This window comes from Stegostoma tigrinum, chromosome 23, assembly GCF_030684315.1.
Source record: "Stegostoma tigrinum isolate sSteTig4 chromosome 23, sSteTig4.hap1, whole genome shotgun sequence".
Taxonomy (NCBI): domain Eukaryota; kingdom Metazoa; phylum Chordata; class Chondrichthyes; order Orectolobiformes; family Stegostomatidae; genus Stegostoma; species Stegostoma tigrinum.
This window is the reverse complement of record NC_081376.1, coordinates 53,993,292-54,017,218: the sequence shown is the minus strand read 5'-3', so window position 1 is coordinate 54,017,218 and position 23,927 is coordinate 53,993,292. Positions and strand designations below refer to the sequence as shown.

Sequence of the window (23,927 nt, the reverse complement as noted above, 5' to 3'; positions counted from 1 at the left end):
TCCTGGCATCAGCACTATTTTCTGTTTATCCCTGCGCATTCAGAAAATCACTGGTAGGAAGAGAGAAGGTTAAAGTCCAGTTTTGTCCTTCTGAGGGACTGACGTTATTTGCATCAGGTTACAACTCAATATTCTCTTGCACACCACAGAAAAAAAAATTGTAAATTGCCGCTTGGAGTTGGATTATTTTTACTTGTGCTGTTTTACAAGAGTTTTGTTTCCTGTTTTCTGTTTGCGGCAACTTTTCAAAAAACCTGATAAAGGCAGAAACAAGTTTATTTCCTTCCTGAAATTCTGTTGTCTAAATGAAAAAAATAATAGAACACTATAAAATGTTCAAAACATTGAAACAAAAAAAGGATGCAGTTGATGAGATGCATCAGAGATAATGGGAACTGCAGATGCTGGAGAATCCGAGATAAAGTATGGAGCTGGATGAACACAGCAGGCCGAGCAGCAACTTAGGAGCACAAAAGCTGATATTTTGGGTCTAGACCCTTCAGGCCCAAAGTGTCAGTTTTTGAGCTCCTAAACTGTGTTCATCCAGCTCCACACTTTATCAACTGCATCTTAGATAACAGTGTCTTGTAAGAATATGGCTTGGAACATGTACGCATCCTGTTCTGCTAACTATATCTTGGATCTACATGTATAGGTGGAATTGAGTAATGGCTTGCATTTTTAAAGTCATAATATATTGCTGTAGTTAGCATTCTAACCTCAATTTGACATGACTAAACCCCAATATAAGCTTTCACATCTTAACTAGCAGACATTTCAATGCAGTTTTCAAGTTGCCATCCTTTGAAGTTGAGAAGTTTTATTTTCCGTCTGGTTCAGATATGCATTAAAGATAAGATTCCTACTTTATCCTGTGCAGGATCCTCAAACAGGTTAATTTGTTGCTCATCTCATTATTGTCGGCAGAATCTCCATCTAATTGTTGGCCACATTATTTTCTTTTGAGCACTTCAGAATAATTAATGTTTTGTGACATTTTAGATGTGATGGGGTGTAAATATGAATATTTTAAAATGGTTTGATACTAACAGAAGCTCTTGTACACTAATTCCTATTCTTTGGCTGTGAGGAATAGAAAAGACCATTACCATTAGTGTAGTCAGCTATCTTTTTAGTTGTAAAACAAGTTTGTTGTTTTTTATTCATTCACAGGATGAGGGCATTGCTGGCCAGGCAGCATTTATTGCCCATCCCTAGTTGCTCAGAGGGCAGTTCAGAGTCAACCACATTGCTATGGATCTGGAGTCACATGTAAGCCAGATTAGGTAAGGATGGCCGTTTCCTTCCCTAAAGGGCATTTGTGAAACAAATGGGTTTTTCCTGACAATTGACCATGGATTCATGGTCATCATTAGATTCTTAATTCCCGATAGAATTTGAATTCAAATTCATCATCTGAAATGGCAGGATTCAAACCAGAATGTTGTCTGGTCTCTGGATTAACAGTCCAGCCATAATACTACTAAGCCATTCTCCCACTGCTAAATAAATGTTAAATAATATAAACACCATGTTTAAGAAACAGGCAGTTGAGGTATTGATGCATGATGAATGTCTGTCTGTTTGAACACCTAATTCTGACTGATTTTAGTGAATACAGTTGAGTTTATTTCTAAGACAAATAAACTTGTCTAATTCACTCATGGGATGTGGATGTAGCTAACTGGCCAGCATTCAGTTGCTCTTGATATGGTTGTAAGTAAGCAATGTTTTTGAACCACTGCAGACCCTCAATGCCATTAGGGAGGGAATTCCAGGGTTTTGATCTGGTGATAGTGAAGGAGTGGTGATATATTTCCAGGTCAAGATGGTGGGTGGCTTGCAGGGTAACTTGCAATAGTGGTGTTCCCATGTATCTATTGCCTTTCTTTATAAATATCATGTGTTTGGAAGGTGTTGTTAAGGATCTTTGTAGAGACCAGGAGTTGAGTATTGCAAATTTATTCTAAATTAGCAGTTACTCTAATAATTGTTATCCCAAAAAATGTTTTAAGACTTCAGGGAGGAATGTTGTAGGTGTTCAAAATGTTACGCAGCTGGTTAGTTGACCAACTGTACAGGCATGAGAAAACACTGAGCGCAGCAGAGCGAGCAGCTTGACGTTTTGGGTTAAGACCCTGCTTCAGAAATGGGGGAGGGGAAGGGGATTCTGAAAAATAGGGGGAGGTAGATAGAAGATGGATAAAGGAGAAGATCGGGTGAGAGGAGACAGACAGGTCAAAGAGGCAGGGTGAGAGCAAGTGAAGGTGAATGTAGGTTTGGGGGGGGAGGGGGTGGAAATAGGGCTGTCCAGGGAGGATGGACAGGTCATGGGGGTGGAATGAGGGGATTGAGGTGGGAGGAAGGATAGGTTAGAAAGGCGAGGACTAGTTGGGCTGGTTTTGGGATGTGGTTGGGGAGGGGAGATTTTGAAGCTTGTGAAGTCTACATCAATACCCTCAGGCTGCAGGGTCCCCGAGTGGAATATGAGATGCTGTTTTTGTACAGTCACGAGGTTCATTTTGTAACCATTCTCTACGAAGGACGGATTAGAAAACTTCTAAGTGATTCTTGTGGAGTTTACAGAACAGGTCTAAATGAGCAGCCTTAGCTTGAGCAGCATTGGATATGGGAATCCTTGTGTGTAATTTTTTTTTGTAAGAACCGTGCCCTCTTACTATTCTAAAGTTTCATGATCTTCAATGCTCAAATTGTAGTGTTAGTTCACTCTGCTTCTAGAGGGAAGGAAAGAAAATCATGCAAACAACAGCGCTGCACGTGCTGTGGGCCTGTTGACCTATAATGGTGACTACCTGTGTACATGAACACGGTCGCCATCACTGTTGCTAAGAGAATATCTGTGGCTGGATTTCTTGCAGAGACTGTCCTGTACCCACTGCACTTCATGTGGGTTGACTCATACCTGATGGTTTGTATCTTAACCTTTTATAGGAAGCAGAGAGAGATAAGGTATAGATTGGTAGAAGCCTTCCAACTATTCAGATGTTTTGGAAAACTAAACCCCAGTTGCCTTGACTCCTATTCATATAAAATCAGGCCGCCTCTACCTAGCCTTAGGAGTGGGAAATTATTGTAGCCTCTTCAGGAATTTAGGTGCAGGGACTAGTTTGGGCTAGGGGAAGGGGGCGGGGTCTCCTCAGCGGTGGGCGGGCAAGGGGCGTGGCTCCTTGTCCTGTAGGCGGGGTTCGGTCGGCGGTGGGCGTTTCCTGTCCAGGGGACATTCGATCACCGTGAGCAGTGCCACGGCCGGCCAATCAGGCGTGTGGGTACGGCCGGAATTGGTCCAATCAGCAATGCCGCCTGCAGTATCACGTGTGGAGATGCACCATTAGGGTGGGAGCAACCGCGCATGCGCAATAAACGGGCGTCGAGAAGGATCGAGTGGCGATGGCGAGTGGGGACGGAGACAATAAAAGCACCAACCTCCTGGTGAGGGAACTCCACAGCACCACTGTCCCCGCGATGGGGTGGGGGAAACAACATAACTATACCCCGTTATGGGGGCGGGGTGGGGGGTGGCGCGGCCAGACTTCTCCAACACACGTACACCCAGTAGCGCGGGAGAGATGGGCTGGGCTGGGTATGGTGACCGGGGGCTGAGGAGGGGTGGGGTGTGTTGGGGGTATTTGGGATGGGGAGTGTTGGGGGTATTTGGGGTGAGGAGTGGTGGGGGAGGGAGTTGGGGGTATTTGGGGTGAGGAGTGGTGGGGGAGGGAGTTGGGGGTATTTGGGGTGAGGAGTGGTGGGGGAGGGAGTTGGGGGTATTTGGGGTGAGGAGTGGTGGGGGAGAGGGTTGGGGGTATTTGGGGTGAGGAGTGGTGGGGGAGAGGGTTGGGGGTATTTGGGGTGAGGAGTGGTGGGGGAGAGGGTTGGGGGTATTTGGGGTGAGGAGTGGTGGGGGAGAGGGTTGGGGGTATTTGGGGTGAGGAGTGGTGGGGGAGAGGGTTGGGGGTATTTGGGGTGAGGAGTGGTGGGGGAGGGGGTTGGGGGTATTTGGGGTGAGGAGGTTGGGGGTATTTGGGGTGGGGAGTGGTGGGGGAGGGGGTTGGGGGTATTTGGGGAGGGGGTTGGGGGTATTTGGGGTGGGGGAGGGGGATGGGGGTATTTGGGGTGGGGAGTGGTGGGGGAGGGGGTTGGGGGTATTTGGGGTGGGGAGTGGTGGGGGAGGGAGTTGGGGGTATTTGGGGTGAGGAGTGGTGTGGGAGAGGGTTGGGGGTATTTGGGGTGAGGAGTGGTGGGGGAGAGGGTTGGGGGTATTTGGGGTGAGGAGTGGTGGGGGAGAGGGTTGGGGGTATTTGGGGTGAGGAGTGGTGGGGGAGAGGGTTGGGGGTATTTGGGGTGAGGAGTGGTGGGGGAGAGGGTTGGGGGTATTTGGGGTGAGGAGTGGTGGGGGAGAGGGTTGGGGGTATTTGGGGTGAGGAGTGGTGGGGGAGAGGGTTGGGGGTATTTGGGGTGAGGAGTGGTGGGGGAGGGGGTTGGGGGTATTTGGGGTGAGGGGGTTGGGGGTATTTGGGGTGGGGAGTGGTGGGGGAGGGGGTTGGGGGTATTTGGGGTGGGGGAGGGGGTTGGGGGTATTTGGGAGGGGGATGGGAGTATTTGGGGTGGGGAGTGGTGGGGGAGGGGTATTTGGGGTGGGGAGTGGTGGGGGAGGGGGGGTGGGGGTATTTGGGGTGGGGAGTGGTGGGGGAGGGGGGTGGGGAGTGGTGGGGGAGGGGGGTGGGGAGTGGTGGGGGAGGGGGGTGGGGAGTGGTGGGGGAGGGGGGTTGGGGGTATTTGGGGTGGGGAGTGGTGGGGGAGGGGGGTGGGGAGGGGGTTGGGGGTATTTGGGGTGGGGAGTGGTGGGGGAGGGGGGTGGGGAGGGGGTTGGGGGTATTTGGGGTGGGGAGTGGTGGGGGAGGGGGGTGGGGAGGGGGTTGGGGGTATTTAGGGTGGGGAGTGGTGGGGGTTGGGGGTATTTGGGGTAGGGAGTGGTGGGGGAGGGGGTTGGGGGTATTTGGGGTAGGGAGGGGGTTGGGGGTATTTGGGGTGGGGAGGGGGTTGGGGAGGGGGTTGGGGGTATTTGGGGTGGGGAGTGGTGGGGGAGGGGGTTGGGGGTATTTGGGGTGGGGAGTGGTGGGGGGAGGGGGGTGGGGAGTGGTGGGGGAGGGGGGTGGGGAGTGGTGTGGGAGGGGGGGTGGGGAGTGGTGGGGGAGGGGGTTGGGGGTATTTGGGGTGGGGAGTGGTGGGGGAGGGGGTTGGGGGTATTTGGGGTGGGGAGTGGTGGGGGAGGGGGTTGGGGGTATTTGGGGTGGGGAGTGGTGGGGGAGGGGGTTGGGGGTATTTGGGGTGAGGAGTGGTGGGGGAGGGGGTTGGGGGTATTTGGGGTGGGGAGTGGTGGGGGAAGGGGTTGGGGGTATTCCAGGGGAGGGGTTTGTTAGTACTTGGGGTGTGGAGGGCGTGGGGTGGTGGTGGCCAGAGTTTCGGAATTGTATTTGGGACCATGCTTTGTGCAGGGGCCAGTAATGCGGCGATAATGGCTGTTTTCTTTCTGACTTAGAAGAATTGAAAATGCTGTCATTGTATCACATCATTCACAATGTCTTCATGTCACAAAACCTCTCATAGCTTGTTTGACGTGTCACCTCTTGTCTTAATAAAAAGTTACATTCATCTTGAGCAGGTTTTGTCACCCTGTCAACTCAATTGATTGGTTTATCCCTCTCTCTCTCTCGTTTTCGGTCTTGAGCCACAACCTGAGTCTAGGTCAACTCCTCTATCTAGTATGTAGTTTTCCACCTCTGCAATTTGACCTTTTCTGGCTTTCATTTAAGTTTTTGTGAGCTGAAGCCCTCATTCATGTTTGTGGTACATAAAACTCCCAGTGAAACTCACCAGTTCCATCCTGCAGAAATCTGCACTCATCCAAACCCTACAACCTGATTCCTGGCATGTACTAAATTCAACTCGCCCATTGCTCACTGGCGGTTCCTGACTGATAAAGCTTTCACTTCAAAATTTTCACCCTTCTGTTTAATTTCTACTGTGACTTCTCCCCACTCAGGAAACATGGCATCCACAACATTTCCTTTGCCCTTTGAGAATTCCCTTCCTAAATCTTTCCTGTTGTAGTATTTTCTGTAAAGCCTACCTCTGACCAAGATTTTGTCTTCTGTCTTAGTATTTCCTGCCCAATAAAATCCGTTGTCAGAGTGGCTATTTTATTGGTTTCTTGGTTTTGCAAAAACGTTTGCTTTTAACCATCACATTCCTCTGTTTTTGGGGGAACAGATTTGGAACTGGCAGTCGCTGACAGTGTTTGCTGGGAAGATTCTTTGACTGGTATTTACGCAGTGTAGCAGTCACTGCTGGATGATGCAGTCTCCTGCAGTAATACACAAAGAGGCTATGCTGATGTCACAAACAGCAAGAGCAAGGCTTCAGTAATGTACTTGCCTTGAACTCTGGATGGGTGCTTCATTCAATATTCAGTCATGTTACTGTCGTATCATTTATGTGTGAAACATGTCAGAATCTCAAATTATCAGGGAACATTTAGTTATTCTGTATCATGTAATTAGGACTGAAATTGTGCAAAACATTTCAGCACGCTTAAAAAGGCCATCTCTTTTAATATATTTGTCCATCCAGCACTGGTCAAAATTAATAATTTCTCTTTGGTTGATTTTAATTGTACACGATTCTGCAAGATGGTCATGTCACCTGTGATACATAATATTTCAGCGTAGTGTTGTGCTCCGCATGCAGTCATTGCTCAAAGTGTTGATATTAATTTTGTTACTTTTTTATGGAGGTTTTCCATCTGTTGTTAGCTGCCAGAGGAAGTGGTGGAGGTGGGTACAATTACCACATATAAAAGCCATCTGGATGGGTACATGATTAGGAATGGTTTAGAGGGGTATGGGCCAAATGCTGTCAAATGGGTCTAGATCAGTTTGGGATATCTCGTCGGCATGGACGAGTTGGGCTGAAGGGTCTTTTCTCATGTTATATAAATCTGACTCTATTTGAAATGCATTTACTAGCGTTTCTGCTTAACTGCTGTAAATTGAGAGCTCAGCAAACCTGAACACAGGTGATTTTCAAACCTTCAAAGCTCAATCAGGTATCTGCTCCATCTCTGCTTTACAGTATTGCCTGATGTTTTCAGTGTACAATCAACAATTATGATGATTACTCAAAACATTAAATATTCATAAAGTTTTCACTGGCAGCATTGTTTTAATGGGATGTGTTATGTGGCTTTTTAAAAATACTGATCAGGAATATTACTATATTCCATTGTTTTAATCAATGGAAAAAAATCCAACAATAACTTGTTTTTTCAGGCTGCAGAAACTGCCCAGCTTGAAGAACATTTGGAGGGTTGGGGAGAAGTAATGCTTGCTGCAGATCATGTCCTGCGTTGGGACAAACCCTGGTTTCCTGCTGTAATGATGCTGGGTGTGTCAGTGGTATTTCTGTAAGTATTCAGATATAAGTTGCAATTATATAGCACCTTTTTCTTGAAAAAACTATTCTAAAGAGTTTTGCCTGGTTCTATTCAGATACAAAATGGGCATTGACCCAAAGAAAGAGTTTGTCACAGATGACTCAAAGCTTGAGAGTTTTAGGGGAAAAAGGCAAGTTTAAGAAAAATCTTTGAGGAGAGAGAGATTAGAGTCAGGAATTCATCTAGTGAGAAGACTCCTGAAGACATGGTTGCTAATCCTGGGCAGGAGAAAAGTAAGTTATTAGATTGTGGAATATTTGGTGATTTTGTGGAATTGAAACTTCGCCTGTTCTTTGAGTTAAGGTACTCAAAAATTGTGGAAAACCTGCTGTTTAGCCTGTTGGAACTTGTTCCAGGTAAACCTTAACACCAGATAATACCAGCCCAACTAGTTTAATTCTCACAGCTCAGACAAAGCAGAGATCATGAGCCAAGAATTATTAGCGGACGTTTAACTTCTCCTTTCTTTATTCCCTTTCCTTTCTTTATTCCTTCTCCTTTCTCTATTCTCGCATGCAAGGCTGATGGTGCTGATAAAGCTAGTATTTGTTGCTCAATGCTAATTGCCCTTGAACTGGGTGCCTTGCTTGGCCTTCTCAGAGGGCATTTGCGAGCTGTGAGCCTGGCCTAGCGAATGTCAGACCAGGTAAAGGACACTAGTAAAACAGATTGCTTTTAAAAATCTGCAGGTGATAGTTTTGTGGTCACTGCTGAATTGTGCTGTAGGTTATAAGAAATTTGAGGGGGGTGGGCAGGAGAAGAGTGGGGGTTGATCTGTTTTCTGCAGTTCAGATTTATGCTTCAGTGTACTTTGGCAGTCATCCAGACTTTAAAGTGAAACTGAAGGATTATACCTTAATGCAGGTTTCAGTAATGTTAAACATGCTGTGACAGAGAGTGTATTAAAATGAGATCTATCTCCACTTGAAAGAAGGATCTCTCGTGAAGATGCCATTGTTGGTGGAAACAGGTAGTAGGTTAAGTACAGTTAGCAATACCTCCTACTGTATTGTTCAGGTATGATTGGTAATTCACCAAATTAGCTGTTTGATTATGTAGATAATCTTCCTCTCATGTGACAGGTTACCTTAGATGGTGTGAAATTTATTTACATTTTGTGGTAACCAAACTCTCAGTTTTTGCAGTTGCATTCATGATATGTTGGTGTCGACAGATATTTACAGTTAGTAACTAACTTTAATATTAGGGCCATTTGTTCAAGTTTAACAGTTTCCTTTGCATGGAAAGGATGGGCAAATTCTCTCTAGCTATTTTGCCCCCTTATACTGTAGTAAAGTTAAATGCTGTACAAAAGATGAATATTGTCTGTACTGTTAAGAATAATACTGCAAAACAACAGCTTAGTAACTGCCTACCATGATTAAGGTTTCATTCGGCCAACCATCTCAGGATTGAAATAAAGTTGTTAATCTCCAGAATTTGCCAGTTAACTGTACACTATGCTAGTTGCTTTGCAGACTTGCACAAACCTTATTTATTTTTAAGAACTTGCTGAATTTCTACACTGGTTGTCAGATAAATTTCTCACCTGAAGATTAGGACTGATGTTGAGTGCAAATAACCATTTTATGTAATGACTGTTACTGCAATAGCAATTATTTCTCTTGCGCATAAGAATTGAGTGTAATGAATATTGAGTGCTGGGCTTATGAGGTAGATCGCAGTGGTGAGAAGAATATCCAACCTGTAGTTAACACCATCTCAGATATAATGCATGTTGTAAAAACTTGTTATGGAGTTCTAAATCTATTTTTGTGTTTATCTTTTCATTTATATAGCATCTCAACAACTCACATAACAAATAATATTTGAAATGCTATGACTTATGTTGGCAAACGTGACTCAGCCATTTTGTACTTGCACATTAAATAACTCTAAAGAAAAGACTTGTGGCCAATTCACTAAAACTCTAGCATTTTATCCCCAACTTCTTAAAGCAATCAAACAAATCTCAGGAGGTAACAGAAGCCTCAATACAGGCATAGTGGGAAATGGTGTCTTTGTAAAGGTCTGCAGTAAATCCATGTCCGTTGTGCGTTCTGTTACTTTCTGGCATTTAATTTATTGATTTTTGTCAATTCTAGATTTTCTTAAGATCACTTTAAAAATCTATAACCTGCCAATTATAAAAAAAATTGATATTCTGATTGTCTGGCTAATGATGGAAACTTAAATCTACATTTATTAGTCCCATTATCCACCTCACCTCCATTGGCCCTCCCCACCATTGAGTGGATTCAAAAGTACGAAATAAACAAATAAATATGCACAATTGGTATAATTTCTGCAATGTGATTTGCCTTCACAGACTAATCTACTGGCTGGATCCTTCAGTACTGACTGGTGTTTCATGTGCTATTATGATCATCTGTTTGGCAGATTACCTGGTTCCAACTGTTGCTTCCAGGATGTTTGGATCCAACAAATGGTGAGAAGCTTGTATCAGACCTTCAGTTAGTGACAGTCCGCCCGTTTTTCTGAATTCTGTCATCCATTCACTTTGCTATATTTGTCAGAAGTTTAATTATATTTTTAAAAAAATAAAAATATTAAAAAATATAATTAAACTCTGGTATTGTAGAATTTCCTCATGGGTAGAGCCAGATGTGAATTCAGTCCAAAGTGACAGTAAACACCTGACTTGAGATGCTCCTTTCATTCTACCTTAGCCTTGCCTCCTGTCGAACGTTCTCTGATGTAGTGCCTCAGGGCAGCATCTGTCTGACCATTCTTCACAGTCCAAATATTGTCCGTCTCCACTAAATGACCATCTGCACTTTTCAATAGGATTGTTGGATATTAGTCTGGAATGGGGACTATAGCTATAGGAAAATTGTCAGGTTTTTAAACAAATGATTATACTGTAAAAGTTTTTATTTATAATGTTCTAAGCTGTACTTTTATGTTTGGAAACGTTGTATTGTTTTTGACTACACCATGTTCCTTGTCGAGAGATATCACACACTTAGGATAAGCATAGACAGTACAGACAAAGAATTTTTTAAATTTGGCTCATGGATATAAATGACACATTGGTAATGTTTATATCTGCACATAGGAGAAATGAAGGCTGAGATTTTACTAATAATATTTGTACATTGAGCTTATCCCTAATGTCAAGTAATGTTAGAGAAACCTGAAAATTTAAAGTACTAAATGAAAGGAGGGTATCTATCAGTACACCATTCAGACAAGTTGAGAATTTTTAACGAAGCTTGTTGTGATTGCAGTTGGAAGCAATCTACTTACCTGTGCACTGGGATATACCATAAAGCTATATTACTTGTCTATTTGCTGACTACTTTGTAGTTTTGAAACCACCTAGCAGAGGTGAGTTTGTTTTAAGCACATTGACACATGTTATCATGTCAATGTTTGTGCAGTTCTGAAATGCTTCATATTTTGCTCGGATCAACAGGACTACAGAACAGCAACAACGCTTTCATGAAATCTGCAGCAATCTGGTAAAGACCAAGCGTTGGGTTGTGGGCTGGTGGAAACGTCTCTTTGCTCTGAAGGAGGAAAAGCCTAAAATGGTATGCAGGATTCTTCTAATGAATAAACTGAATTCAGTTTAAAAAAACAAACCTTGGCTTAATTCCTGTTGTTTTGTAATGGCCTGCAATTTAAAACATGGATGTGATGAAAATGGTCCCTTTAACAAATGCTCAGAGGCCCTTTCCCCATGTCTTTTTTATACAATTAGATTTTTGTAAAGGACTTTAAATTCAACGAGTAAGATATAAACTTTACCGAAATAGCTGTTAGAAGCTTCTCTTTTTGCTGAAATATTAAGTAACTAATTGCCAGTTTTTTGACTCAACACACTCTGCTTTTAGCCTGTGGGTGGCAATAGGTCTTCATTTGGTTTTCTCCCATCGAGAATTCAGCAGAATCAGAATAAAACATGGCTAAATTTACCTTAGGTATGCACTATTCAATGCTTTTTCTGAGATAATGTGCTGGTCCTACTTGCTGCTAGTGTTGTGCAGGGTCATCATTGATCAACTTGTCATCATGATCTTCCTGACTCAGAACCAACAAATGAATAATGGACGAAGTTTCCTATTCTGCAAGAATATGCCACTTGCCTATTTAGCAGAAAGTAATTTCTAATATTCTTTGCTCTAGTATTTCATGACTGCAGTTAGTGTTCTCTCTGTGGTGGCTTGGATTGGGCAACAGGTTCACAACCTCTTCCTCACCTATTTGATTGGTAAGTTAACAAATGAGTTTTAATTTTGTCATTAATCTCATTAATTTGGAATCTGGCAAGTCAGTATTGAGATGGAATCATACAGCATGGAAACAGATCCTTCGGTCCAACTAGTCAACACCAACCATGTTCCCAAACTAAACTAATCCCATATTTAATCATCTTGGATCAAGAGATATCCCTTAGTATTTACACTCTGTGCATGTTTCCTGTGTTCAAATCAGGTTAAATTTTGCACTGTGACATTGCACTGGGTTGCAATTGTTGCACTGGGTCCAGTTCTGGGCGCCCTATTATAGGAAAGATGTGGATGCTTTGGAGAGGGCTCAGAGGAGGTTTACCAGGATGCTGCCTGGACTGGAGGGCTTATCTTATGAAGAGAGGTTGACTGAGCTCGGTCTCTTTTCATTGGAGAAAAGGAGGAGGAGAGGGGACCTAATTGAGGTATACAAGATAATGAGAGGCATAGATAGAGTTGATAGCCAGAGACTATTTCCCAGGGCAGAAATGGCTAGCACGAGGGGTCATAGTTTTAAGCTGGTTGGTGGAAAGTATCGAGGGGATGTCAGAGGCAGGTTCTTTACGCAGAGAGTTGTGAGAGCATGGAATACGTTGCCAGCAGCAGTTGTGGAAGCAAGGTCATTGGGGTCATTTAAGAGACTGCTGGACATGTATATGGTCACAGAAATTTGAGGGTGCATACATGAGGATCAATGGTCGGCACAACATTGTGGGCTGAAGGGCCTGTTCTGTGCTGTACTGTTCTATGTTCTATGTTCCAGGTTCTATGTGCACTCCTGAAGTGGATGTTATGCCGTATTAGATCAGATGCCTACCTGAAATAAACATGGACACCGTTTCATTATGAATACATTTCTGTGTCTGAGCTGGGGTCCTGTTGTGAAATATATCAATGAACGTGACCGAAAAAAATCATTCCCTTGACAAAATCACCAAAATCCATAAGCTGTCTTCACAGATGGTGTTTGAAGTACTCTCCCTTTGACTAAGGCTCTGCATAGTCATTTCTGATTTCATGCAGTCGAATTGGAGACTGATGATAACTGAGAGGTGGGAGCTTACCTCACCTATCCTTTCACCTCATTATAACCATTTTCCTGCTTTGTAATCATTTTCTAGAAAATAATAAATTTCTCATTGATCTCCTTTGTCCACTTGAGGGGGCGATGGTTCAGTTGTCTCTTGTTGGACATGGTCATTGCCTGGCCCATGTATGGACAGAATTAACTCATTAACCTAAGCCTCAATTTTGACCAGACCTTGCTGCATTATCTGAGAGACCATGAACGATGTTGAACATCATGCAATCATTCACGAACCTCCCCATTTTTAACCTTGTGATGGTGGGAAGGTCATCAGTAAAGCAGATGAAGACATAATTCTGAGCCAGGTTATCTGGTTTGAAGTCCCACTTGCTCCAGCGGTGTGTCTAACATCTCTGAACAAATTGATTAAAATATCTGTACTCTGGAGAACTTGTGCAGGGACGTCCTTTGAGTTCATCATTAGCTATGTTTGTAGTGTTTTAAAACTTAGGTAGGATTGAGATACATTTATTTTAATTAGGGCAGGCAAGTTGGGCCTTCAATACACCAATGTGATGGAAAGTACACTTAGTGAATTATATCAGGTGGTTGGTTCCAAAGCCAAACCAATTACTGCCCCTGGCTCCTCCTGCTGGAAAAGCTTTTTTTTTGGTTTTGGGAGGGTGGGTATGCTCAAGTTAGATTAAGCTACAGCAAGGTTTCCTTATACCTCGATAGACTGTGGGGCAATTTCACGTGTGAGTTGTTCCAGATCTTCTGCGTTGCTCCTGATCGCTACTCCTCGGCTTTCCCCAACTCCCTTTTCGTTCATGGCCCCATTTAATAACGCACGTGTGCATGGTCACAGGAGAGAGCACGTACGTTCTATGTCAGTAAATGCAGACTGGAAAGTTGACTAAGCATTTTACATTTTCATTGCATATATTTCTAATAAGAGTATAGAACCTAGAATGATAACAGCAGCAATTAAATGAACTTAAAGCTTTACAATTTGACATTTCTTCAGCAGAGTTTTTATTTTAAGCAGAATGTAAAATGAAAAATAAAGCTGGTGGCACTTTATTAAATGTTGAAGCATCTTCCTCGGATTTAAGACTTTTTTTTGCAAGGCAACTGGTATTTCTCTCTCAAAAAAACAGAAGTTTCTGGAAAAGCAAAGCAGGTCTGGCAGCGTCTATGAAGAGAAGTCAGCGTTAATGTTTTCGAGTCTGTTCTGAGGAAGGATCATTGGACCTGAAGTGTTAGCTCTGATTTCTCTTCCCAGATGCTACCAGACCTGCTGAATTTTCCAGAAACTTCTGTTTTTATTCCTGATTTGCAGCATCCACAGTTCTTTTGGTTTTTATTTCGTATTTCTCTCTATCTGTCATTATCTGATAGAATGCTTTTTTTTTGCTCACTTCACCCTCCAACCACATTATAGTAATGTGTTGAATCTAATGAAGTCAGTTCTTATCATGAGAGTCAGTGCAGTTAGTTATCAGATTCCTTTTTAACAGTATAAAATAACCTCTTGTTGTTTTCAGTGAGTTTCATACTCTTGTTTCCTGGTCTGAATCGGCATCGACTGATCACAAAATATGTGGGAATGGCTAGGCGGGAAATTAACAAGCTACTGAAGCAAAAAGAGAAGAAAAATGAATAATGAAAACTGGATTTTTCACAGTTAAAAATGAATTTGATTACTGGTGACCTTAGCTGGCAATTTTCTTGCTCAATCAAAAAGAAACAGCTCCTAATGTGTGTGCTCAGCGATAATATCTGCATTTGGAGGGGAAAAGAGAAGGCAAAATGCGTGTATGTAACAAATGGGCATGATACAACAAGGTTTATTTTCTCATTATTTCAGATCAGGAATTGCTATTTAGTTTTAAAAGACTTGTTCCCAACTGATGTTTTCTCTCTTTGTATTCGTGATGTTTTGAATTAGTTTTTATTCAAGCCATGACTGCACTGAAAGTTTAACCAGAAACTTCCCTGTTACATGGAATTATTGAATTGCTTGATATCTGTGCAATCACCTGTATCCCTTGCTCGAGTATTCGCATGTGTGGGAGCCAGTTGTCAGTATCAGAAACAGTATATCTGCTATGACTACTGTTATGTAATTCTGTGTTTGAAGTTACATGTAAATAGGGCTATCTTTCACTCTGTGTAAATGTTTTTTATGTATATTTGTGGTTAATGTACATTTTAGTTGTTTTTAACTGTATCCTTTCGAGGGTTCTCGCTCAATAAAGCACTGAATAGGTGGTTTATGCACAAATCAACCTTAATTCATCTTCCATCGTCCAGGAGCTGAAAACACTTCAGTCCAAGGGAAGTAAGCAGCATGTCCACCCTCTTCAATACATTTACAGTGCCATGCATGGTCATGTCATTAGTTAATCTCTTTGTTTGAGCTTCATCCATTTCATTTGCATTGCAATGAGCTAAGAGAATGTCCACCTCCAAGTGGACAAGGGCATTCTTTCTGATGCCTCTTGTTTTTGGCTGGGCATTGGTCATTCCTTTTCGTGCTAACTTTACTGATGCTGCATCATGTGTTTCTGTTCAGAAAAGCGAAACAATAGGAATTCTGATGGGAACTGTCTGAACTTTTGAGAGAGCTGTCACAGCGTTCAGTCTAGGTTCTTTCGTCTTCCTGATGGTGTATGGCTAATTGTTCTTGGTCATTATGTCCCCGAATTTCACTGACAAATATCATATTTTCTCAGTATTGCCCCTTATCCATTACAGGTTAATACACAAGTTTACTATCTTTGCTTTCCCCTAAGTCCTCTGCTAAACTCAGTAATCTTCAAAAGTTATAAATTCTGATTGCCTCTGGTTTCCTGTTTGTGAAAAAGGCTGGCTTGCCTTTTTTTTAGAAATGAATTAGAAAAAAATGTAGTCTTTAAAATGAAGCTTGTGGTAGCTTTTCAGTGATTACAGTTAATCAGATAAAAATGCACATTAAAGATGTAACAGTATGATGTTAAATTGTGTATTCAATGGAAAGAAGTAGCTGAAATTAACCTTTCTAAAATGTTATACATCTAATGTTCTAATACTATTTAATACATTTTGGAGTTGAGCCTGAAGCAAAATCTAATAAAGTGTTCTGTCACTTGATGTTTGTTTTTGTCTCTGCTCAGAAAGTAATGAACAGTTCTAATATTTCTGTATTTAAACACTTAAAACTACTATCTTTAATTAGAGTGCTACTTTAGCTGGTTGGCTTTAGCACCTCAACCAAATAATGAATAACTAGCCTACCTTGCTGACTAGACTGTTTTATAGATAACAAAGCGTGGAGCTGGATGAACACAGTAGGCCAAGCAGCATCTTAGGAGCACAAAAGCTGACGTTTTGGGGCCTAGGCCCGAAACGTCAGCTTTTGTGCTCCTGAGATGCTGCTTGGCCTGCTGTGTTCATCCAGCTCCACACTTTGTCACCTCGGATTCTCCAGCATCTGCAGTTCCCATTATCACTGAGTATTTTATAGGATTGTTCTTATTTCAGGTTTCTAGAATCAACAGAATTTTGCATTTGTTGTGCTGAACTATTTTGTGACTTGAGCAGTGCTGCGATAATTTATTCAGTGCAGGTTTCATGGAAACATTGGTCTGGATTTTCTGCTGACAGTCATTATTCGGGCATAGGTAGGAGGTGCACTTGGGAGTTAGAACATAGAACATAGAACAGTACAGCACAGAACAGGCCCTTCAGCCCACAATGTTGTGCCGACCATTGATCCTCATGGATGCACCCTCAAATTTCTGTGACCATATGCATGTCCAGCAGTCTCTTAAATGACCCCAATGACCTTGCTTCCACAACTGCTGCTGGCAACGCATTCCATGCTCTCACAACTCTCTGCGTAAAGAACCTGCCTCTGACATCCCCTCTATACTTTCCACCAACCAGCTTAAAACTATGACCCCTCGTGCTAGCCATTTCTGCCCTGGGAAATAGTCTCTGGCTATCGACTCTATCTATGCCTCTCATTATCTTGTATACCTCAATTAGGTCCCCTCTCCTCCTCCTTTTCTCCAATGAAAAGAGACCGAGCTCAGTCAACCTCTCTTCATAAGATAAGCCCTCCAGTCCAGGCAGCATCCTGGTAAACCTCCTCTGAACCCTCTCCAAAGCATCCACATCTTTCCTATAATAGGGCGCCCAGAACTGGACGCAGTATTCCAAGTTCTGCAGAATCCCTCTTGAAGCAGACTGTGAGGGAATTGCCTAGGAAATTGGAGATTCTGCAGGGCAATTTCTCTCTGCTGCCAAGAACATTCCAAAAGTTTTCTATTAATTGGAGAATCCAGACAGTTCAGATGATATTATAGATTCATGCAGGGCAGAAAAGGCCCTTGGCCATCGAGTGTGTATCAGCATAGCTACCACTAAAAGTGTACAATTTCCTGCACTTGTCCGATATCCTTGAATGTTATTACATTTCAAGTGCTCAAAAGGTTGTGAGGTTTCTAGCTTCCACTATCTTTCCAGGAAGTGCATTCTGGTGGGTGTTATGGTAGCATGGATAAAGAATTGGTTAGATTACGTGAACCAGAGAGAGAATAGGGTCTTTTTTCAGGCTGACCAGCTATAACTAGAGAGTGTCACAGTGATCAGCATGGAGTCATCAACCAACTACGATGTGTATTAATGACTTGGATGAACGAATGGTTGCTAAATTCACTGATGACGTTAAGACTGGTAGAAAAGAAAACTGTCTAGACGAAGGAGAGTTAGCAAAAGACTACAGACATGTTAGATGAGTGGACAACAATTTGCAGGGAACACCATGACAGAAGGTATGAACTTGTCCACTTTGGTAGGAACATCCAAGAAGTAGTGTAGTATTTTAATGGACAGCGATTGCTGAGTTCTGAGGTGTAGAGGATTTTGGACCTCACAAGACGTTAGTCTGCAGACACAACAAGTGATGAGGAAAGCAAATGGCATATTGTCATTTATTGCAAGGGAAATGGAATATGAATAAAACTTTTACAGCAGCAGTATTGGGTCTTGCTGAGACTGATCTGGATTACACATATTTGAAAAATAACACATAATTGCATTAGAAGCAGATCAGAGAAGGTTCACTCAATTCATTTCTGAATAAAAGGCGTGTGAAACAAGAATAGCCCATACCTCCACAGCCTGCTACCCCAGAGGAGACAGCCACACTGAGCCCTGCCGCATCTTCACCATCCCCCCAGACCTCCCACTGACTGAGGACGAACGGTCAGTCCTTAGCAAGGGGCTCACCTTTGTCCCCCTACAACCACACATCAACGAATACCAGTCACGGTCGGACATAGAGCAGTTTTTCCGCCGTCTTCGCCTCCATGCCTACTTCTTCAACCGGGAACCCAACCCTCCTTCCACTGACCCCTTCACCCGCTTCCAACACAAGTCCTCCTCCTGGACACCACCCCCAGGCCTCCTACCCTCCCTCGACCTCTTCATCTCCAACTGCCGTCGAGACATCAACCGCCTCAACCTCTCCACCCCTCTCACCCACTCCAACCTCTCCCCCGCAGAACGGGCAGCCCTCCGCTCCCTCCGCTCCAACCCCAACCTCACCATCAAACCCGCAGACAAGGGTGGCGCAGTGGTAGTATGGCGCACTGACCTCTACATCGCCGAGGCCAGACGCCAACTCTCCGACACCACCTCCTCCCGCCTCCTCGATCATGACCCCACACCCGAGCACCAAACCATCATCTCCAACACCATTCACGACCTCATCACCTCAGGGGACCTCCCACCCACAGCCTCCAACCTCATTGTTCCCCAACCCCGCACGGCCCGTTTCTATCTCCTTCCCAAAATCCACAAACCTGCCTGCCCTGGTCGACCCATCGTCTCAGCCTGCTCCTGCCCCACCGAACTCATCTCCACCTATCTGGACTCCATTTTCTCCCCTTTGGTCCAGGAACTCCCCACCTACGTCCGTGACACCACCCACGCCCTCCACCTCCTCCAGGACTTCCAATTCCCTGGCCCCCAACACCTCATATTCACCATGGACGTCCAGTCCCTGTACACCTGCATTCCGCATGGAGATGGCCTCAAGGCCCTCCGCTTCTTCCTGTCCCGCAGGCCCGACCAGTCCCCCTCCACCGACACTCTCATCCGCCTAGCTGAACTCGTCCTCACACTCAACAACTTCTCTTTTGACTCCTCCCACTTCCTACAGACTAAGGGGGTGGCCATGGGCACCCGCATGGGCCCCAGCTATGCATGCCTCTTTGTAGGTTACGTGGAACAGTCCCTCTTCCGCACCAACACAGGCCCCAAACCCCACCTCTTCCTCTGGTACATTGATGACTGTATCGGCGCCGCCTCTTGCTCCCCAGAGGAGCTCGAACAGTTCATCCACTTCACCAACACCTTCCACCCCAACCTTCAGTTCACCTGGGCCATCTCCAGCACATCCCTCACCTTCCTGGACCTCTCAGTCTCCATCTCAGGCAACCAGCTTGTAACTGATGTCCATTTCAAGCCCACCGACTCCCACAGCTACCTAGAATACACCTCCTCCCACCCACCCTCCTGCAAAAATTCCATCCCCTATTTCCAATTCCTCCGCCTCCGCCGCATCTGCTCCCACGACAAGACATTCCACTCCCGCACATCCCAGATGTCCAAGTTCTTTAAGGACCGCAACTTTCCCCCCACGGTGATCGAGAACGCCCTTGACCGCGTCTCCCGCATTTCCCGCGACACATCCCTCACACCCCGCCCCCGCCACAACCGCCCCAAGAGGATCCCCCTCGTTCTCACACACCACCCTACCAACCTCCGGATACAACGCATCATCCTCCAACACTTCCGCCATTTACAATCCGACCCCACCACCCAAGACATTTTTCCATCCCCTCCCCTGTCTGCTTTCCGGAGAGACCACTCTCTCCGTGACTCCCTTGTTCGCTCCACACTGCCCTCCAACCCCACTACACCCGGCACCTTCCCCTGCAACCGCAGGAAATGCTACACTTGTCCCCACACCTCCTCCCTCACCCCCATCCCAGGCCCCAAGATGACATTCCACATCAAGCAGAGGTTCACCTGCACATCTGCCAATGTGGTATACTGCATCCACTGTACCCGGTGCGGCTTCCTCTACATTGGGGAAACCAAGCGGAGGTTTGGGGACCGCTTTGCAGAACACCTCCGCTCAGTTCGCAACAAACAACTGCACCTCCCAGTCGCAAACCATTTCCACTCCCCCTCCCATTCTCTTGATGACATGTCCATCATGGGCCTCCTGCACTGCCACAATGATGCCACCCGAAGGTTGCAGGAACAGCAACTCATATTCCGCCTGGGAACCCTGCAGCCATATGGTATCAATGTGGACTTCACCAGTTTCAAAATCTCCCCTTCCCCTAATGCATCCCTCAACCAGCCCAGTTCGTCCCCTCCCCCCACTGCACCACACAACCAGCCCAGCTCTTCCCCCCCACCCACTGCATCCCAAAACCAGTCCAACCTGTCTCTGCCTCCCTAACCGGTTCTTCCTCTCACCCATCCCTTCCTCCCACCCCAAGCCGCACCCCCCGCTACCTACTAACCTCATCCCACCTCCTTGACCTGTCCGTCTTCCCTGGACTGACCTATCCCCTCCCTACCTCCCCACCTACACTCTCTTCACCTATCTTCTTTACTCTCCATCTTCGGTCCGCCTCCCCCTCTCTCCCTATTTATTCCAGTTCCCTCCCCCCATCCCCCTCTCTGATGAAGGGTCTAGGCCCGAAACGTCAGCTTTTGTGCTCCTGAGATGCTGCTTGGCCTGCTGTGTTCATCCAGCCTCACATTTTATTATCTTAGCCCATACCCATTTCTGTTTGGAAAAATGAGGGGTAATTTTATTCAAACATATTAGATCCTGAAGGGAGTTGACCTTTGTAGATACTGGAGGATGCTTCCTCTTGTGAGGCAAACTAGAAAAAGAAAAGGCACAATTTGAGAATAAGGGATGTTCCTTTTAGGGTAGAGATGAGCTCTTTTCTGATGATAGTTAGTATTTTGATATGTTTAGGGTCTAACCCTATTTAGTGTCCCAAAGTAAGGCTGCTGGAGCCCATGGAACTTTGTGCAAGAATTCTTTTTACAATACACTGTCATTCTTCTCACCCTCAGTTAGAACCTTCACGCTCTCCCAGCTCATTGTACACAATTATTTGACACTGACATCATTTCTGAAGTGAATACACATGCTAATATTATCTGTACAGTTACTCAGTGAAATTTGATGAAAGCGGAGTTACTGAATTTATTCAATGCGGCATTAGATTGTGAATTGTCAAGGGTTGTGGCAGACTGCAAAGTGGATTTGAAACCACAGGTGGATCAGGTATGATCTTACTGAATGTGGGGGCAGATTCAGAGGGATGAATGGCCTACTGCTGCTCTATGTCTAGTGTTGTTTTTCTGGACTCCTTCCCCAAACTCATCTGATTTTCATGCACGCATGAATACACAAGGACATTTAGTATTTTTATTCAGGTTAAGTATAATTAAGCTACTCAGTTTTCTTTGTTAATCTCACAAATACATGACTCATAGACCATTTATTATCACAGCACACGGACAGTTAAACATTCACTAACCTACTCAAGCATATCCTTATTTTATAAGAAGCTGCTGCAGTCAAACAAAGAGAGAGACGTCTGAGGGTATCACTGTCCCCATGATTATGGTGCTGGTGACTGATGGAACTGGTAACCACCTCCCTGAACAGAGATGATAGTCCTCTATCCACATCACCAGGACTAGCTTCTTCCAACCTGGTTACATTGCCCATCTATACTCCAAACCCTCCCTCAGCTCATCTGCTGCTGAAACCCTGTTTGTTTTTTAGTTCTGTGGCAATGACCAAGTTTTGCATGAATCTGAAACCTATCCAAACTGCTGCCAGAATCCTGCACGAAATCTCAATCCATCGCCACTACCACTGTGCTGAATAACATACACTGCCTCCTGCGTAACAATGCCTCCATTTTCAAATTCTCATTCCTCTTTTAAATCCTTCCATGGCCTGGTCCTGCCCAATGATTAATCTCCTCCAGGTCACTGCATTCTACTCATTTTGGTTCCTGATACAGCCTCAATTTCACCCCTCCAACACTGGCTGTCATATCTTCAGACACCTGGACTTTAAATCCTGCAAATCTCCTCCCAAAATCCTCTCACCTCCTACTTCATGCCACCCCTTTTTAATGTCTCCTTAGCATCACAAAATTATCTAATTGCTCCTGAAGCATTTTATCACATTAAAAGGTGCGGCATACACCTTGGGAAAGATATTGAGGGTGTAGTATGGATTAATACATTTATTCAAATGCAATTTCTGAGGCCATTTAGTCTATCTTCCCTGTGTTTTACCAATCCAGAAAATAATCCATTCAGCCCCAGTTTTCCTCAATAGCCTGGAAGCTTCCATAATTTAAAAAAAACCTTAATGAAAGCTCCTGGGGCTGCTTTCTTATGACCAGGTTATTGGAATAAAGTCATTGTCTCCTTGCTTCACCACTAAATACATAAAGTCAAAATGGTGAATTTAAATGATGAATTTGCATAAGCTAAGTAACTAAACCATATTTTGCAAGACATGCACCTTTTCTTTGAGTCAATAAAACTTTCCATCCCATTTCAAATCCTCAATCAGCTGTCTTCATTTGAATTTAAAGGTAGTCTCTGTAATAGTGACCCTGTAATCATTATCAATTGTTGTAAAATTCAATCTGGTTCCTAGATGCCCTTTAGGGAAGGTAATCTGCCAGCTTTACCTGGTCTGGCTTACATGTGACTCCAAACCCTCCGAAATGGCTTAGTAAACCACTCAGTTTAAGGGCAGTTAAACATGGGAATCAAATGCTGGTTTGCTGGTGACATTCACAGTTCATGAAGGAATAAATGGGAAAAAAAGCATCCAGGACATTAACAAGCTACTGTTTTATTCTGGACGGTTTAGCTTCTTCTGTTGGAGATAATTTGTTAACATCCAGCTGACATGCTTTCCAGAGTGTAACGGCCCTCAATGAGCATGCCTAGTGGAATAGTTTCAGTTTGCCAGTGGATTAAGGTAAGAATCAACACTGGCGAAGGTGAGTGAAGCAGGTAGTAGGCAGCTTGTACCTGCATTCCACAAATCTTTTTAAAAAGGGAAGAGATTGGAACTCAACAGAGACACCACTGATTCCCACAGCTACCTAGAATACACCTCCACCCACCCACCCTCCTGCAAAAATTCCATCCCCTATTCCCAATTCCTTCGCCGCATCTGCTCCAAGGATGAGGCATTCCACTCCCGCACATCCCGGATGTCCACGTTCTACAAGGACTGCAACTTTCCCCCCACAGTGGTCGAGAACGCCCTTGACCGCGTCTCCCGCAACACATCCCTCACACCCCGCACCCGCCACAACCGCCCCCAGAGGATCCCCCTCGTTCTCACATACCACCCCACCAACCTCCGGATACAACACATCATCCTCCGACACTTCCGCCATCTACAATCCGACCCCACCACCCAAGCTATTTTCCATCCCCACCCTTGTCTGCTTTCTGGAGAGACCACTCTCTCTGTGACTCCCTTGTCCGCTCCACACTGCCCTCCAACCCCACCACACCCGGCACCTTCCCCTGCAACCGCAGGAAATGCTACACTTGCCCCCACACCTCCTCCCTCACCCTCACCCTCACCCCCATCTCAGGCCCCAAGATGACTTTCCATATTAAGCAGATGTTCACCTGCACATCTGCCAATGTGGTATACTGTATCCACTGTACCCGGTGTGGCTTCCTCTACATTGGGGGAAACCAAGCGGAGGCTTGGGGACCGCTTTGCAGAACACCTCCGCTCGGTTCGCAACAAACAACTGCACCTCCCAGTCGCGAACCATTTCCACTCCCCCTCCCATTCCTCAGACGACATGTCCATCCTGGGCCTCCTGCAGTGCCACAATGATGCCACCCGAAGATTGCAGGAACAGCAACTCATATTCCGCTTGGGAACCCTGCAGCCATATGGTATCAATGTGGACTTCACAAGCTTCAAAATCTCCCCTCCCCCCACTGCATCACAAAACCAGCCCAGTTCGTCCCCTCCCCCCAG

The 23,927-nt window shown here is 44.8% G+C and overlaps 1 protein-coding gene across 1 annotated transcript; it reads left to right on the top strand.

Annotated features, from left to right (window-relative positions):
* The first annotated feature begins 3,340 nt into the window (after nt 1-3,340).
* Nucleotides 3,341-15,928, top strand: arl6ip1 (ADP-ribosylation factor-like 6 interacting protein 1). The gene is made up of 6 exons (XM_048552682.1): nt 3,341-3,450; nt 7,347-7,480; nt 9,840-9,959; nt 10,950-11,067; nt 11,663-11,747; nt 14,341-15,928. Exons 1-6 carry the CDS (start codon nt 3,409-3,411, stop codon nt 14,457-14,459), a joined length of 618 nt encoding a protein of 205 aa, XP_048408639.1. The 5' UTR covers nt 3,341-3,408; the 3' UTR covers nt 14,460-15,928.
* Nucleotides 15,929-23,927: the final 7,999 nt, after the last annotated feature.